Consider the following 16425-nt stretch of genomic DNA (forward strand, 5'->3'; position numbering starts at 1 on the left):
AAATTTCTCAAATGATAGATGCCACAACCTTCTCTGCACCATCTGTTCCAGTGTCTGACCACCCTCAACAGGATTTTTCCTTCCAAATGCCTGATCAGAATTCCTCTTCTTGCAGCTGGTGTCTATTTTCTCTTGGCTGATCTTAGTAAGTGCCACTGTGTATGTCTAAGCAATGCATGAAACACTTGTAATTTTCAGAGCGTATAACTAGATATATCACTACTGAATATTTAACATTTAAGAGAGAATTACTACACTGGAGTGGTGCAAATCAAGTGCATATTCAACAGAGCAGATTTGGCCCAGAAGGTCAAAAGTGGAGAAGCTCTAAAAAGTCACCTGATCCAATCGCAGCTCAAAGTAGGGCCAAATTCAATGTCACTTAGGTTGCTCAGGACGTTGTCTAGTCTAGTTCTGTTTATCTCCAAAAGTGGAGATTCCACAAGCCTCTCTGGGCAACTGGGGCAATTTTTTTTTGTGACTGAACAGCCAAAACTGGACAGATGCCTCAGATGTGGCCTCAGAAGTGCAGAATGGGAAGAAATAAGAACTCCCTTTGACCTTTAATAAGCAATTTCAGAATTTTGCATTTCTATGGTATAATGATAATCATGGGTGACACATATTTTTTTTTTGCAAATTTGCAGCTAATAAGGAACACAATTTTACTGTATTTTTTACTTGATGGATTCGTCTGTTGATATATTCATCAATTTTTACTTTCTCAGTCTGATGAGAATAAAATACATGAATACACATGACTGAATAAATCCTCATTCTAGCTTCATAATCTACATACCTGAATAATGAACATTTGCTTTAGTTCTAAACTATTTACTGCATTTTGCCTGATATATAGATAATTCCCATTGATTAAATTTATCATATGAGACCATGAAATAGTAGAAGTGCCACTGGAAATGGTAATTATAGAGAACCTGTAAGAAAATCCATCGCGTAAGGAAAAGCCTATACAACGCTGTACAACAGCATGATGGTACCTGATGGGAATTCTGAAACTCAGGCTCAGATGCAGAGGACAAATTCCTCACAGGATCATAGCTCTCTTAGTTCAGAGTGACTACGTGAAACCAACAATATAAAAATAACACGGCATGCAAATGTGCTCTTACACATTCCCCTCCATATAGGGGCACACATTCTAATTAAGTTGCTATTTATTCAGCACTCAGTTGAATACACTGGGGAACACTGGGAAACATGGTATTGAGCAGGCGGGCGTTTACCCCTCCTACCTTTAAGCACCACTTACATGCCTAAAATGGGGACCTAGGCTTCCCATCCCTCTTCTCCTTTGACTACAAATGAGGGCTTTTTTTTCATCAATTATGTACCTTGTTATACACTTCCAAGAGACAAAGGCCGCACCAGGAAAAAAACCCAAAACCCCAACCCAAAACGTCTCTGTGTTTACTCCTGGTTTAAAATACAGTGATGACTGTAGAGCTGCTGAGCGCACTTGCATCCTGTGCTGGTTGATGTATCTGAAGTGGAATTCCCTTCAGAATAGGGTAGAACTACTGCACATATAACAGAAAAATAAAGATTTGGCCAAGAATTACCCTCATGAAGCCTTTCTTTCACAAACTAAATTTTAGATGACAGCTCTAGAACTTTAAATCTTTTCTTATATTTGTACAGAGGTACAATGCAAAACTATGTTATCAGTTCAAATTCAGCTACAGGGAATCCCCTTCAAAGAGAGGAACAGAGGCAGGCAGACACCGCTCTCCTTCTCCCAATGAGATGACAAAAAGATTGCTAATTCGGGATGATGCTTGCTTGTGGAATGACAATATGTTTCTATTAGAAGATGCGCTTACTTTTTAATATATACCTGCAAATGCTGTGTGATGAATAGTTATACCACGTTACCATTGATCTTGACCAATTAAAATCTCGAATCAAGAGATGAAATATTTTGTATGCTATTTCACCAAGCCAGTTCCCACCAAGACATTGACAACTCAAAACAGAACCACGATCACATCTAGATACTTTTTAGTTACAAAGCTGGTGTATTACTCTAAGAAATATATTTCAATGTATGCACATATGACTATGAAATGGCAATTATAAATTAAACAATAAAGGATTTTGAAAAGATTGCTTATCACTAGTAGACACAACATTTGTGTCACTATAGTGGTGATGAGAAGAGCAAGTTACTGCAACTGAGTTGTCTGGAAAAAAGCAAAGAAGATTGATGGAATATACCTGCAAATTGGTGTATTAGCACGTGTTGCAGCCTTGTCATTTAACAGCCAGAATTCAACATTACCAAAATCTCTGGCAGCATAACACAAGGAGACTCATTTTCATATGCAAATGATAATATTTTTTTCTACCAGTTGTATTATAATTAACGTTTTTTACTTGAGCTTTTGTCAAAGACTATCCATTTTACTGTGCTTTCTCTTTTGAAGACAGTTTTGTTCATGATAAAGAGATAAAATGAACAATAAGTTATTAGAAACTAAGCAATCTACACTTTAATTTTAACAGTTTCAATGCATGCAGTTTATTAATATTTCATCAGCATATCTTTTTAGATTTCTTCCCGTATTGTGAAAATGTAGCTTAAAGAGAAAAATCAATGAATGGTGATTATTTTATTAGATTAAATAAAGTATATCAACTACAACTTTATATCTTGTATAAAGCATGGTATGGTATCTTCTAACGCATGGACTATATAAATACTAACTTTCATCTATGGAAGAAATACAGAACATTAAATCTAGTTCATCTAATATTGTACCAAGTTTTTTTTAAAAAGGATTATTTTCTTTAAAATAAGGTAATTTCTCAGAAAGTGCACAGAGGCAACAACCTGGGTTTTTCTTCTTTTTTTGCAACACTTATAAAAGTCTTTTTTATGAGAGAGCATGTTCTGCAATCAATATTCTAGAACTGGAGAGCTGAACAGCTGGTTAGTGGGATGATAAAAGATGCTGCTCAAACTTCTGCTTACAAGGTAATATTTAATAATTAAAAAATAATCGCCATTCTCACAAAACACGCTCAGAATTCTGAGAATTTAATCAACAGGAGTTGAATTCTGTTGAAACAGATTACTTTTCAAAACATTTAAGTCTTATGGTTATAGAAAAGTCTATAACTTGTGGATGCCTCTATTTAACAGAGCATCTAAACTTCATTGTGATTAAGCTTCAACAACTCACAATGAAAACAAACAAAATGCAAGTAGAGATATCCTTCCTTTTCCAATGCTGCTTTTTAAAAGCTGTTTTTCCATGCATAAAGCAAATTGTTTTTCCAAAACCTGAGAATAATCCTTGCTCATTGACAACTAAAACAGCAGTTTGCATATTTAGTGTGGAAACCCACTGCGTTCTGCAGGAAAATAAACATTTCACTACAAAAACCAGCCATTTCAGTATCTCTTGAAAGTAAAGTCTTGAACTGGTGCACAAAACAAAAAAACAAAAAAGAAAACTTAGGGAATCTTTCCACCTCAGGGACCGGTGCATGAACGCAGCTTTCTGTAAGTCACAAGAGTACATGAAGTCTGAGGATAAGGAACGCTTCAGTTTCTGCTTTAGCTTCCTTGGAAACCAGACCTCATTTCAGCAGACAACTCCTACGGCCCTCACAAGTCTGATACTTTCATCTCACTTTCTGTGTGGCCTCCTATTGATGGTTTATCAATACGATCTAACTGAAACAGGGATTAAAATGGGACTTGATACAGCAGCTGGATCTATCAAAGCTTCAAATTCGCCTATTACATGGGAGACAAAAGAAAACACCTACATTTATATAGTACCTGCAAATTTCCAATTTTTACCGAGCAATTATGTGTTAGATAAAATGTCTTACATGCTGCATCCTGGCTGATAAATTCTGAACCAAGTGAAATCGCACTGCAATGTGGTGAGAGCTGTGGGAGCCAATTAAGGCTCAGTTTCTTAACAGATAATGTAAGGCTGCAGTTGGATTTTTGTTGTGATATTCATGACAGCTGAAGAGAAGCCAAGAAAAGCAACAGAAAAATAAAAAAATCTTCAGAATAAGGTGGAAATTTGAATTAAACAATAGAATGGGTGGATTTAAAACAGTATTTTTAGGATTTTTGTGCTTTAATGGTAGAATAGTAAAAGTGAAGTATTCTGCACTGTATAGGTGCCTTGGTAACAGCTGTTCAAAGAGAGAGTGTGTGATGAGAGGAATAAGGACAAGGTGGGGAACGAACCAAATCTAATCCATCTGAATCAGCCAGTCCTAAGATCATGAAAGACAAACCATTTATTGACCCTGCTGCAAAACCTGCTCAGGCAACCTATTAGAAAAAACTCTGAACTATTATGCAAACCAAGTGGGATTACTTTATTTGGAGACCGAACACGACAATTCTGAGATTGTACAAGATTTGCTATGGGGTATCTAGGGGAAGGACCAAAGGTGTGGAAAGGGGGATGGGAGATGAACAAGAATGGGAAAAAGAAGAGGTAAAAAAGGGCAGTCAGATGTAGGAGAGGCTGCTGGTCAGTGCACTTTGGCCAACCTTGCACCTGACCATCAGAGTCTGTCCTAGCCCCCTCCCAAACTCTGTTTTTAGTTATTTTTCTGTGCAAGCATTTCCTCTATATGGGGGAAGGGAACCCACTAGCAAAGTTCTATCAGTACCAGCCAGCAGGTGGATGACAGGTCCAGGGGCTGTGTGCTGCAGACTGAGGAACTGGAAGCAAGACAGTAGAGAGGGCCAAGTATCAGTGAGATGTGTGAAGGGTGTTTTCCTTGAGCAGTGAACCACAGAAACAGGATAGGGCTATCCAAGCTGCCTGTAGAGGTATGTCCTCCTGCCTTAGCCTGCGTGGCTGGCTCTATCTACACGAAGTACGTGTGCGTGCCTACTCTGGAATCACACTCAGCCTCTATTTCTCAGATTTTATATGCATATCATCTACTCTTGCATTGCCTGATTTATAAGCTGGTCATCAGAGTTCTTTAACTGAATGGAAGTTGAATGGGCTTTCCAAGAGCAGACTTCCTGCCTGTTACCAGTGAACAAAAATTGAACCTCTGTGCTGAGATGCTTTGGGTGTGAGGGAAGAATCCTGTGCCCCCTATTGCCAGAAGGTTTCCAGTGCTTTCAGCTCATAATTTCCAAGAGTTGAAATCTCATATACCTTGGGTGTCCAATCTGCCTTTCTGGAGACCTAATTGTTGTGGAATAGTTCCAAAACAGAAACAAAGTCATTCCACCTCAAATAGTAGAAGAGTAGTAAAATAGTAAAAATCTAATACTAGGGGGTCAAACTGGTATTGAAATTAATTACTACCCAAGATTTCACTCAGAATGGGAGGGCACAAGATATATCAGCATCCCAGAGAGATACAGACAGGGCTATTGATAAAATAAAAAATACAAAAGGTAACTTCTTTTATATACTATATTAGGAATATGGTAGGATAAACACAGATTTTTCAACAAAAACTTTCAATATTCATACATATTTCCTTGATTAGAACTGTGAAAGTAGTGTTTATGATTCAGAGGTCAAACAACCTTCAATTGTGGAGTATGCTGTAAGCCTTTTAGCAGCTGTCTGACCCAACAGCTATCCAAAGGAAGAACTGTTTTTACAGACGAATTAAGAGCCACTCAGTCCAAAAGAATTAAATAAATATTTTCATTTAAAAAACATGGTCTTGATGGAATAAGACAAGGTTGGTTGGTTGTTTTTCTGGAAGGAGTGAAATTAAGCCATTTGTTTAGTTCTTGTGGAAACAAAAAGAAAGTTCCAGTTTGTTGACCTGGAACATTTTTTCACTGCACTATCGATAAGACACTGCATGGGCTGCTGTTTTGCCTCTTAATAGCTGTAGTTCTGGGTCTCCTCTCTTTCTCTCCTGCTGGTATCCACAGCCACGAGAAGACACTTACCTACAGACTGCGATGGACTTAAATTCCATGATACTCTGATGTACATCATTGCTGAGCTATTATCGTGTACCACAACTAAGGGAAACCACAAAATACATTTAAGATGTTGCCATAAGGAAACTAGTAGTATAGGGACCAAGAAATACAACCAACAAAAAGATCTACGATGATTCATAAGCTTCATATCTTAATGGCGATAGCAAATAAATCACTGTAGTGGAACACAGTGTAGTTGAAACAAAATATTGTAGAGTTCGATGTCAGCATTGTTACTCGAAAGTACTCAGAAATCTTCACCTTAGCAGAATGTCCAATATTCAGAATTTTTGTTCTCATTTAAAGCAAAAGCTAACATCCAAATATCAGAACTTCCACCTGGGAAGAAATCGCACGTTTCCATCAGCTCTATCACCATGACATAACACACAGCAAAATACGACTCTATTCCCTTTTGCATATACTGATTTGCTCACACTTTAAGAAGGCAGATTTCCTTTTTTTTTTTAATTTTGCTTTTACTGAGAGAATTCAGACCTGAGAAATGCAGCACCTGTTGTTTTTCTGTCTGTTGTTGTGTAATGCTCTCAGAACATCTTTACACTTCCACAAATTCTGCTATAACTATTCTACCATCTGGACTATATTTTGGCTTCTCACCATCCCCATTAAAAGGAACAAAGCAGTTGCTTTTATCTGTACTGGTAGCAAACACCTTGACAAGGCAGCCTTTAACTAGTAACCTAAGCAGAGACTTACTGCTTCCTTACTGGCTGCAAACTTTCAGGACAACTTTAATGTGTCAATGTCTGCTATTTTCCTCTTAAATACCTAAACCAAACCTGTCTCAAACACTGAAGGTAGAAGTCACTAACTTACAGTGAATGAAACAGAGGGAAGTATGAGTAACTATCAAAAAACCACAATGATGGCGTTGGTCATATAAAACTAAACCAATCCAAAATCTGGCCTTTATTGAAATATAAATCTGAAGAAAATTTTCAGAGTTATGAGAAAATCTTTAGTGAAGCCTTTACTGAATTTCTGATAATGAACAGTAATAAAAAATGGAAGTTAATTAAAAAATTATTAAAGCTAAGCAAAATCTTGGTGTAATATGTACGAACATGAATTCAAGTCACATTTAAGGAGAAAGATGATTCAACTGAAATGTGTAACTAGAAATTATCACCAATTTCTGGTAAAATACATAGAAAAAATGAAACATAGAAATTGTATTTCAGATGTGACCTGACTAGAAGCTTGAGAAGCAAAACAGAATGATAATATATTTCTCAGAATTGTTTCAAATACAGTTGTATTTGACGTAAAAAGAAGCCATATAAAAATATAAGATCCAGAATCTGGTCATCTGTCACTACTTTCTGTAGTTACCAATAAAAAAATCAACTGTTCATGGATACAGTTAAATATGAAAGCTCTACCTTAATAATCTTTCTCTTACAGTAAACAGTGTTTAAAATTGTAAATGGTTTCTTTATAATAACTTCCATAAAAATGAGTATCGGCAGTTTGAACAATGAGAAAGGAAGATTACAATCATGGTAATACAACGCAGCACATTTGACAAGAGTTGACTGAAGTAATATATGGAAATAAAAACTTTTAGAATATGTTTGGTTGAAACCCATTCATTACTGTTAACACTAATTTCATCCTTATACTCTGCCACATTATCTCCACTTTGTATGAGAGGTGCACTCCACGCAGAAGCTTGAACTCTAATCTCAGGCTTCCATTTAAAAATAATCATATAAGAAAGGAAAATTGCATCCAGTTTGGTCACAACCACATAAAGGTAGAATTCGCAAACTGCAAGGTACTCTCGAAGATTACAAACAGTGCTGATGCAGCCACAAATGATGCTTTTTTAATAATAACGACTACAGTAGTCAGTCAAAAGGCAGAAGGGACCAAGTTCAACTCTAGTTCTATGACCAAATAAAGCCTGAACATGCATTATCACTTGTTGCTATATATATTTACACTTTATTGCTTATTATTGGAGCCTTTTGTGAAGGAAAGGCTAAAGAAAAAAAAAGCATTAGCCAAAATAAATGGTTTGCATAACAGGAATCTTATTAATACTTCAGAAACATCCATCTAATAGTTTCTTTAGGAAAAGTAATGCCTAGAAATCACATGCCCCTCAAATCTTCCTTTCGAATCTGGCAGTTGACACTGATGTTGACAAAAATCTTCATATCCACTGATCAACACCGTGTTAATCAAGGTCAAGAAACAGCAGCTTTCTATTTACTGCCTGGAGATAACACAAGATCTGTTCCTTCTAAAGGAACTTTACTCTCTGGAAGCTTCTTGCAGTTTCCTCTGTATGTATCCAAGACGATGAAATCGTGCTTCCTTAAATACTAATTAATTCAAATTACCTTTTTATTTGTCTGCCTATTATAGAATCATAGAATCATTTTATGATTCCATATATTATTATCTTAATTATCTTAAATACACCTCTTTTTTCAATCAGTGTAGGTAGGCTTACATTAACTAAAAATTATCTTCACTGTCAGATTGTAGATTGACAGAGCTGTTGTCAGATTCTGCGGCTTCTATTACAGCTCCTTGTAAAACTGGAGAACACAGATGTTTTCTTTCTTTGCTTCAAAGACTAGTCTTCTATGAATTTCTACATTACCTCTGTTAGTATTTCTTCACTTACACATATCTCTCTACCAGATAAAAGAATCTGTCTTGACTAAGATGTAAAGATTCATCTGAGTAAATGAATCTTTTTTGCTCACAGTTCATCAAAAAGATTAACGACTAAAATCTAAGATACATATCTATTGTGAAGTAACTATCAATATTGCTGTATTTAAACTAACTGACTTCAAATTGCTCAGGCTGCTGTCTTCACATTTCTCGTCTTTAAATTTTTACATGCTTTTTCACACAGCTAAAACTCTTTGGGACTGGAGTTTGGAAAGATCTATTGGAGTGCAATTCATGTAATATACTGTGTAACTGAACACCCGCGTACTGAGGTTAAATGACTCTCTAAAATTACCTGTATAGCAAGTGCTCGAGCTACAAGACTTCTGAGATATTGTAAAGGATCTTCTGGACCTTCCCACTTGTTTTGCCATGTGACAGGACACTGAAAAAAAATATATTTACAGAAAATATCCATTTCAAAACCATCAACATTATATTTTAAGCTGGCAATTTGAATGAAATAATTCAGAGATCAAATATATCTACAAATTAAAAAGGCAATACAAGCAATACAATGATCAAAGCATAGAACACCTAACAGGAAAGTCAAATTCCTTCTGATACTTTATGCGGCTCACAGAGCTACAGTGCTGATGGAGAACTTACAAGAACCTCTCCTACTCAATAAGGAAACTTCAGTAGGTTCCACAAACACTTCAAAAAGGCCTGAGTTGATTCTTTCTTGGAATGATGTCTTTCAGCTACAGCCACAGGTTCCCACCCCTTTGCTGCTGCCTCCTCAGACTTGCACGTGAAGTCGTGTGGCTCTGTGGTGAAGTGATTCTGGTACAATTTCTCCGCATGATTATTTCCTCATCATCTTGAAGTGTTTGTAGAACAACACCCAAGGATAAAATCCTGCAAGACCTGCCCTCACAAATTTCTCATTGACTCCAAAAAGAAAGGCTTAAAAGATCCTTTGTTAGATTTCCTCCTTATAAAATAACAATAAAGACATTTATTGTACCTACTCCACAGGAATCTGTAAAGCACATTGAAAATGACTCTTCAAGTGAACTGATGTAAATCATTACTTGGAGTATTGCACAACACCGAAGATGCTGAGCAGAATAAACAGTTTATACTGGTTAACATTTACAGTTGCATTTTCAAGAAGGTCCACAATCTAACAGCATATGTGCTGAACAGATTTTCAAATTCTGATAACAGAAGTTCGTCAGAAAAAAGTATCTTTCAAAGTAAATACTACAAGTGTATCTTTTATAGATAAAACCAGATAATACCTGTATCTGGGGACACTGAACAATAATTACTTGATTAAACTAGAATATGTAAAGCGAGTTAATAAAGCACACTTAACTGCATGGGGTTTTGCATAATGATGATTTTTAAAACACTTTTTGTATTTGAAATACTTTATATCCTTGTATTTTTGCAGACTCTATTGCTAGATACGCATTAACAGGCAGCTCACCAATCCACCATTTAGAAAGCATTCACCTAATGTTGCTAATAAATCTCTCTAAATTACTCTGTTTAAAATAATAGTGTAGCTAATTGTGAATACAGAAGGATATTTCAGATCTACGCTAACATATCGATTTTGCACAAATTAGGCACATTGCTGAAAGCAATCGAAGTCACACATTTATTGAATTTCACATTTCTATTGGTAATCTAGCAGCTTCTTCAGGTGCTGTAATCTTAACAGAACTACAATCTTGGTGCTTTTAAAATAAAAAGTTTTTTTTTAAAATAGTCCTTTGTCACATAACATGTGACCACATTAAAATAAACAAGAACAGTGTTAGAAAATAAATGAAACAAATCACTTTAAGATGATAAATACAGTAAGGTTTGGCTGCCAGGAGGTTTAGCTGCCGAGCCAAGAGCGTGGCGTTTGCCTCTCTGGAGGGCTGCTGAAAAGATTGCTTTGTGGTCACAATCCAGTAAAGCGATCTGTCAGGGTAAGGGGGTAAGCAAGCAGATGAAATGCCAGAAACACTTTGTTCAATATATCGGGAAGCACTGAACTGATGTTTGTTCGAGATAAAAATGCATAGAATGTTTAAGTACATTTTTGTGATGGTGATCAGCTTCATAGCTCCTGCTGCTTCCAATTTAAGAGAGCAACTTAAGCACACAAGAAAGCCATATCCTCCTGCTTCCTAACAAGAAATACAACTATAAATACTTACGCAATAGCCATTACATTTATCATTTGCACTCACTACGACTTGTGCTTAGCACCAATTTCTACCACACAGCCAAAACGTGTTTCAAAACGCAATACAGTTGCTAACACGAAAATGTTAATTTATTCTAACTGTACTGCAATTTTGCTGACAAATGCTGTCTTATGAATCTGAAAAGACAAATAATTTAATTGTTGTTTTAACTGCAAATTTGATAGATCAATAAATGCATAACAATCTTAGCAGTACTTGTTCCTCACATGAAGGTAAACAAGATGTTAATTGGAATTACTGTTCACTGTAGAGCCAATCTCAGTATCTGTGCATTAGCATCAACACAATTTATCACTTGCTGCAGGTGAAACAAAACCACAGTTTCATGTCAATGTTTGACTGTCTTTGGAATCCAATTATCTAGCTATTAATGGCAGAGCTCGAAAATTTGCAGTCACTAATTGTACAGTATTTAGTGTATAAATGTATACAATTTATAAATATGCCCAGTGTGATGCCAGAAAACAGGGAGAAGTCCATGTACAAATTCTGGTTGCTTTTCTTGTATCTCAAGAAAACAGGGTGAGGTGGTGGGCTGATATGGCAGGCACAGTGTCTGCTGTGATATGGCAATAATCCATATGGAATAAATGAAGAGAGCAAATTCTGATTACAACTGCAGTAAAACTTCAATTTTAAGAAATGTAAAAACTAAGGAAAGGGACAGATTTACACGTTCTGCTGGATAATATGTTTGACTTATCTAGCATGACTTGGTATGTGAAATGGAAATAGTATTCCACAACTTCTAATCTTATTGGATTTGTCCGTAAGAGAAACCTTGATAAAAGTATAATATACGCAGAAGCTTCTCAAGTACTTGAAGCAACATTTCTCTGGGTTTTCATTCCAGAAAAGAATTGTTCTGTTTTAGAGTTACTATTAATAAAAGAACTCAATTTTGCAGTTTTACTATCAATAAAAGAACTTAGAGCAAATGGCGATGTGAAAACACCTATCAGAATTTTATTCAGTTTCCTTGGGCTTTTTTCATTGCTTATAATGTAAATTCATGAAAAAATTACATACCTTCTGATTTAGCAGAGCACTTGCTAGTCTTTGTACTTCAGAACTCAGTAATGAGGTACCTCTGATGACTTTACTTAAAGAAGCAAGTGACTGATGGACACTTTGCACAAGGCGAATGGCATTGAATTGTTCCAGAGCAATGAACGATAAGATGGGAGATCCTTGTTGCTCCACGGGAGGAGATACCTTCTGATGAATCAAGTTAGAATTCTAAAAAAGAACACGAGTTAACACATGAGTTAACAAGCTCAGGGAAACTATTATGTTATACAACATGCTATTTTTCTAATTTGTAATACTTCATATGACCTTGTCAACTCTGACGAAATTCAGGTATCCCCCCTTTTCTGACACTCGATTAAAACTAATACTTTGAGAATTGTCCATGAGATATTCAATAAAGGCACCACTCTTCCGAGACAATTCTGTCTACCCAATTACTTCAAAAGTACTGGAATTTCTGAAAACTCTGCTTGGCTGAATGACTGCTTTTAGTATTTATGTTAATGTGACAATATAAAAAGCAGCAGTGTACTCAGCACAGCAAGACTGCACTGGGTGCTATAAACCATGCTGACAGATACAGCTCTTGCTTTGGTAACACACTGCAGAAGCGGGTTTATGACAGTAGTCATTACAACGGTGTTTTCCAATGGCAAGAATTAAAATGCATGTTTCCAAATGAAGCTAATATAGATGAAAATGTCAAAACATTCTGTATTAGTCCATAATAAATACAAAATAAATATTATATGTAAAACCTAAGTAACTCAGTCAGGTACTGCTGCTCTCACACTGACGTTTTTATTACTTCCATTCCATTATAGCTGCTGAAAATCCAAATTTATTCAGTAATTTCAGGAGATGGTATAATTTTGCAAATCTTAATTCCTATGCAGTTTATTACATAAATATATTTTAGTGTGTGTTCTGAAACTACCGAAGTGACATGTGACAAGATGCTGCACTCAATTCCAGTTATGGAATTCAAACCTTCATTGGAAAATTCTACAAGGCACAAAAAGAAAACCCTAATCTTTGGGAAAAAAAATGTTTTGCTATTTTAATTTCTAGTAATTTGCTAAAGGTGAAGTCAGACTTTACTATCTCTGAAGTATCTCTTCTTAAAATAACAAGTAGTTTTGACTTTTTTTGAGATTAAATGAACTGAATCGTCACGTGCCATCCTCCTTTCCAGAACACACGGGATGTCTTCCTCCATCTTCATTCCCAGGCACTGTTTGTCAGAACTTTCATGTGTTTTTCATTTCAAGCTCATACTGCAACAACTACCAAGCAAAAATATCCAAAAAGCTAAATGAAAGAGTAATACATACACTTTGGCTTATGACTGACAGAAAAATGAAGGAAAAGGTATACAACAAAGTTACGTAGAGTATTTAGGAATATTGTGAGTTGAATTTAGTCTTTGCATGGATCCTGAAATCACAGTACCAGTTTCACTTCAATTTCTCTGAGACCCTTGTTTGTTCAGCATACATAAAATGTAATGTAAAACTAGCACAAGCTAGTTGATGATTTCTTACTGCAGTATTTAATTGCACAAAAAAGGAAGAAAAAAGACATTGAAATCTGCATGTTTTGCTCAATTTTTCACAGATACTGTCTTATATCATGAAAACCTTACTGAAAGAGAAGGTCCCTAAGTTGCTCAATACTGTCCTTTATGTAAGTCTCCTATGAATTGCGTATTCATTTCATCACTCTTTCCAATGCTTTCTGCTAGAATTTGTTCAAACAACCTATCTGTCATTTTTATAGGAAAATTAAACTCGAATACTGGTATCAGCTTATACATTTAATGTTCTATTACATTCCCACAAAATCCATTATGTATATAATTCACATCAGCTTTAAAAATATCCTCATAACCTGCTTGGGAATTAAGAAGAAGAACTGCCGAGGCACCGAATGCTTTTCCTAATCATAAGTAACTGAAGATAGCTTTTAAACTTTAACATTAAATACTGTAATACGCTACTAATATTAAAACAGGTGTATTTTGAGACTGATAATTTTCCTTCTTTCAATTCTGCACATTACTCAGTACAATATAGGACTTCATATAGTCTCACCTTAGCTGCTCCAGAGCTTTTCTTTGTTACCTTCCTAAACTCGAGCTTTTTCAAACTCCACCATGTTCTGAAAATTGCTCCCACAGATGTAACAAATGTAATGAAAATAAACTCATATTCCATCGCTAGTACTGCATTTTACTCAAAGTTCAACTTTGGTGCTGGTGGTGGGTTTAGAAACCTCCACTGGCCTTTTGATATATCTATTCTGCCTCCTCCTTCGAGGCTCTCTGCCTATTCTTTTGGATATTAGCCTCTCACTGTTTATTACACAAATCTTTCATTGTTGAAAATACAAGGAGGAATGATCCTATATTTCTGCTTCACTGATTATCCTTGGTGAAAACAATGTTGTTCTTTCGTTAAAGCTGAGGTTCCTACTGTTTAGATAAAAGAGAAACAACCCATTAATTTTCAAAACTACTTTTACAATTGTTTTGCAGCATTATGCAACTTTATGAAAATAATTAGTTAGCTTTCTATTTACAAACACAACAAAAGTTAAGGCAGAACACATCATCAAATCATTTTTAAGCAGCTGCTTCCCAATTTTTATTATGCATGGGCCTTCTAACTTTTATGAAGGTACTAAAGTGCTTCCCCGGAACAAGGCAGAAAATGCACCCACCGTACAACAAAAATACAGCACTGATTCCTGCGTCTCTCTACTCACGACAGCCACTGAGACACAATGAAACTCTTATGCAGCCCCACTGTGTCCTGATCTTTCTGTTCTTCTCTGAAAACCACCACGATGGGCAATGCCTGAGCTCTGTTGGACGGTGATTTCCAACTCATCTAGGTATGTGATGATTAAGTGCTTGTGAAGGTCCTGATCTACACTCTGTCGTGCAGAAGGCTATGGGGGAAGAGAACGGACACCGGGACAGAGGCTGGTTGTGTTACTCTGATGGCCCGGCCCTGGACAACAGGCTGTTGTGGGCCACCCTTCAACATTAAGGGAGGTTTTTTTACATCTTGTAACATTTGTTTGACAAGTTATTCGGCCTCATTTTTTTCAGTAAACAGTCTTTCATGCAATCTTATCCTGAGCATCTAAGTTTGTTTGGTTTTTTAACTTAATGGCAAGTTCATGAGAGTTTAATTTTATTAGTGTTAAGCTGTTATTAAATCACACTGAAAGATGCTACAGAAGCAGTTTTAAAACAGTATTCATTAAAAGAGTGTTTTCCAATGGCAAGAATTAAAATGCATGTTTTCGAACAAATCTAATATAGATGAAAGCGTCAGGGCATCGTGACAGCATTAGTTCAAAACAGCTAAACAGAAAGAGGAGGTTTGCTTGTGTAACTTTCACCATGGGAGTGCACTGATTTGAACCAGATTTTAAGTATGTATATCGTTTAAAGTAAAACGCAATGAAAAATTCCAGACTCTGCACTCAGGCTGGACTAATAAATCAGGGATGAAGAAGACGCAGTTTCTGTGATTCTATTGTTATGGATAGACAAAGAATAAACTCCCAGCTCAACAATTTCAGAATTTCTGAATAACTGGCAACAAGATTTAACAAACAGGGCTTTGCTAAATGGATGTGACTGAGAGGAAAAATGAGTCCTGCCAATTTCTGGAAATATTTCTCAAAGAGTAACACCATGTAAGTCCTCATTACTGCATTAATATATAAGAATTAGTTCCCATTTCAAAATGTCTAAAATGAAAATGCTAAAATTTCCAACATTTATCTGCCATTTTTGCTGTTTGGCCACAAAGACCAAACAGGATAGACCTGAAAACTGAGCACAAAGAACAACTATTCACGAGCAGTTGATATTGGAAGGAACCTCTGGAGACTGTTTAGTCCAACACTCTGCTCAAAGCTAGAGCAGGTGTCCAGAACTGTGTCCAGTCAGGTTTTTGGTATCTCCAAAGATGGAGAGTCCATGGCCAATCTGGGCAAGCTGTTCCAGTGTTTGGGCAACCTCACAGTAAGAAAGCTTTGTATTGTTTAAAAGGCATTCCCTGTATTCCAGTTTGTGCCCACAGCCTCTTGCCCTGTCACAGGACGTCGCTGAGAAGAGCCTGTTTCCTTTACTCCTTCCCATCAGCTGACACACACTGATAGATACTCCCAAGCCTTCTCTTCACCAGGCTGAACAGTCTTGTTCTCTCAGCCTCTCCTCATAGGAAAGATGCTCGTATCCCCTAACCATCTTAAATACCCTTGGAAACTCTTGGAAATCATCTCCAGGATTATTTGCTCAAACACCTTCCCAAGTGAGGCTAACTGACCTGTTGTTCTCTGGATCCTTCTTCCTGCCCTTCTTAAAGAAAGGAGTGACATTTGCTTTCTTCTAGACTTCAGGAATCTTGCCCAATCACACTGATCTTGCAAAGATAACCGAGAGTGGTCTCTCAACAGCAGCAGACAGCTCCCTCGGCA

At 36.4% G+C, this 16425-nt stretch overlaps 1 protein-coding gene across 1 annotated transcript in view; it reads right to left on the minus strand.

The window, feature by feature from the left end:
• The window catches only part of LOC104501571 (cytoplasmic dynein 2 heavy chain 1-like), a gene marked incomplete at its 5' end in the record, with an annotated part of 56450 nt that overhangs the window by 16696 nt on the left and 23329 nt on the right, over window positions 1-16425 (minus strand). Inside the window, 2 exons of the mRNA XM_010145400.1 lie at window positions 8979-9068; window positions 11926-12135. Of these exons, the coding sequence (XP_010143702.1) occupies window positions 8979-9068; window positions 11926-12135 (300 nt within the window). The remainder of the gene's footprint in view (window positions 1-8978; window positions 9069-11925; window positions 12136-16425) is intronic.

The sequence above is a fragment of the Buceros rhinoceros genome, unplaced genomic scaffold (genome assembly GCF_000710305.1).
Source record: "Buceros rhinoceros silvestris isolate BGI_N320 unplaced genomic scaffold, ASM71030v1 scaffold11951, whole genome shotgun sequence".
Lineage (NCBI taxonomy): Eukaryota > Metazoa > Chordata > Aves > Bucerotiformes > Bucerotidae > Buceros > Buceros rhinoceros.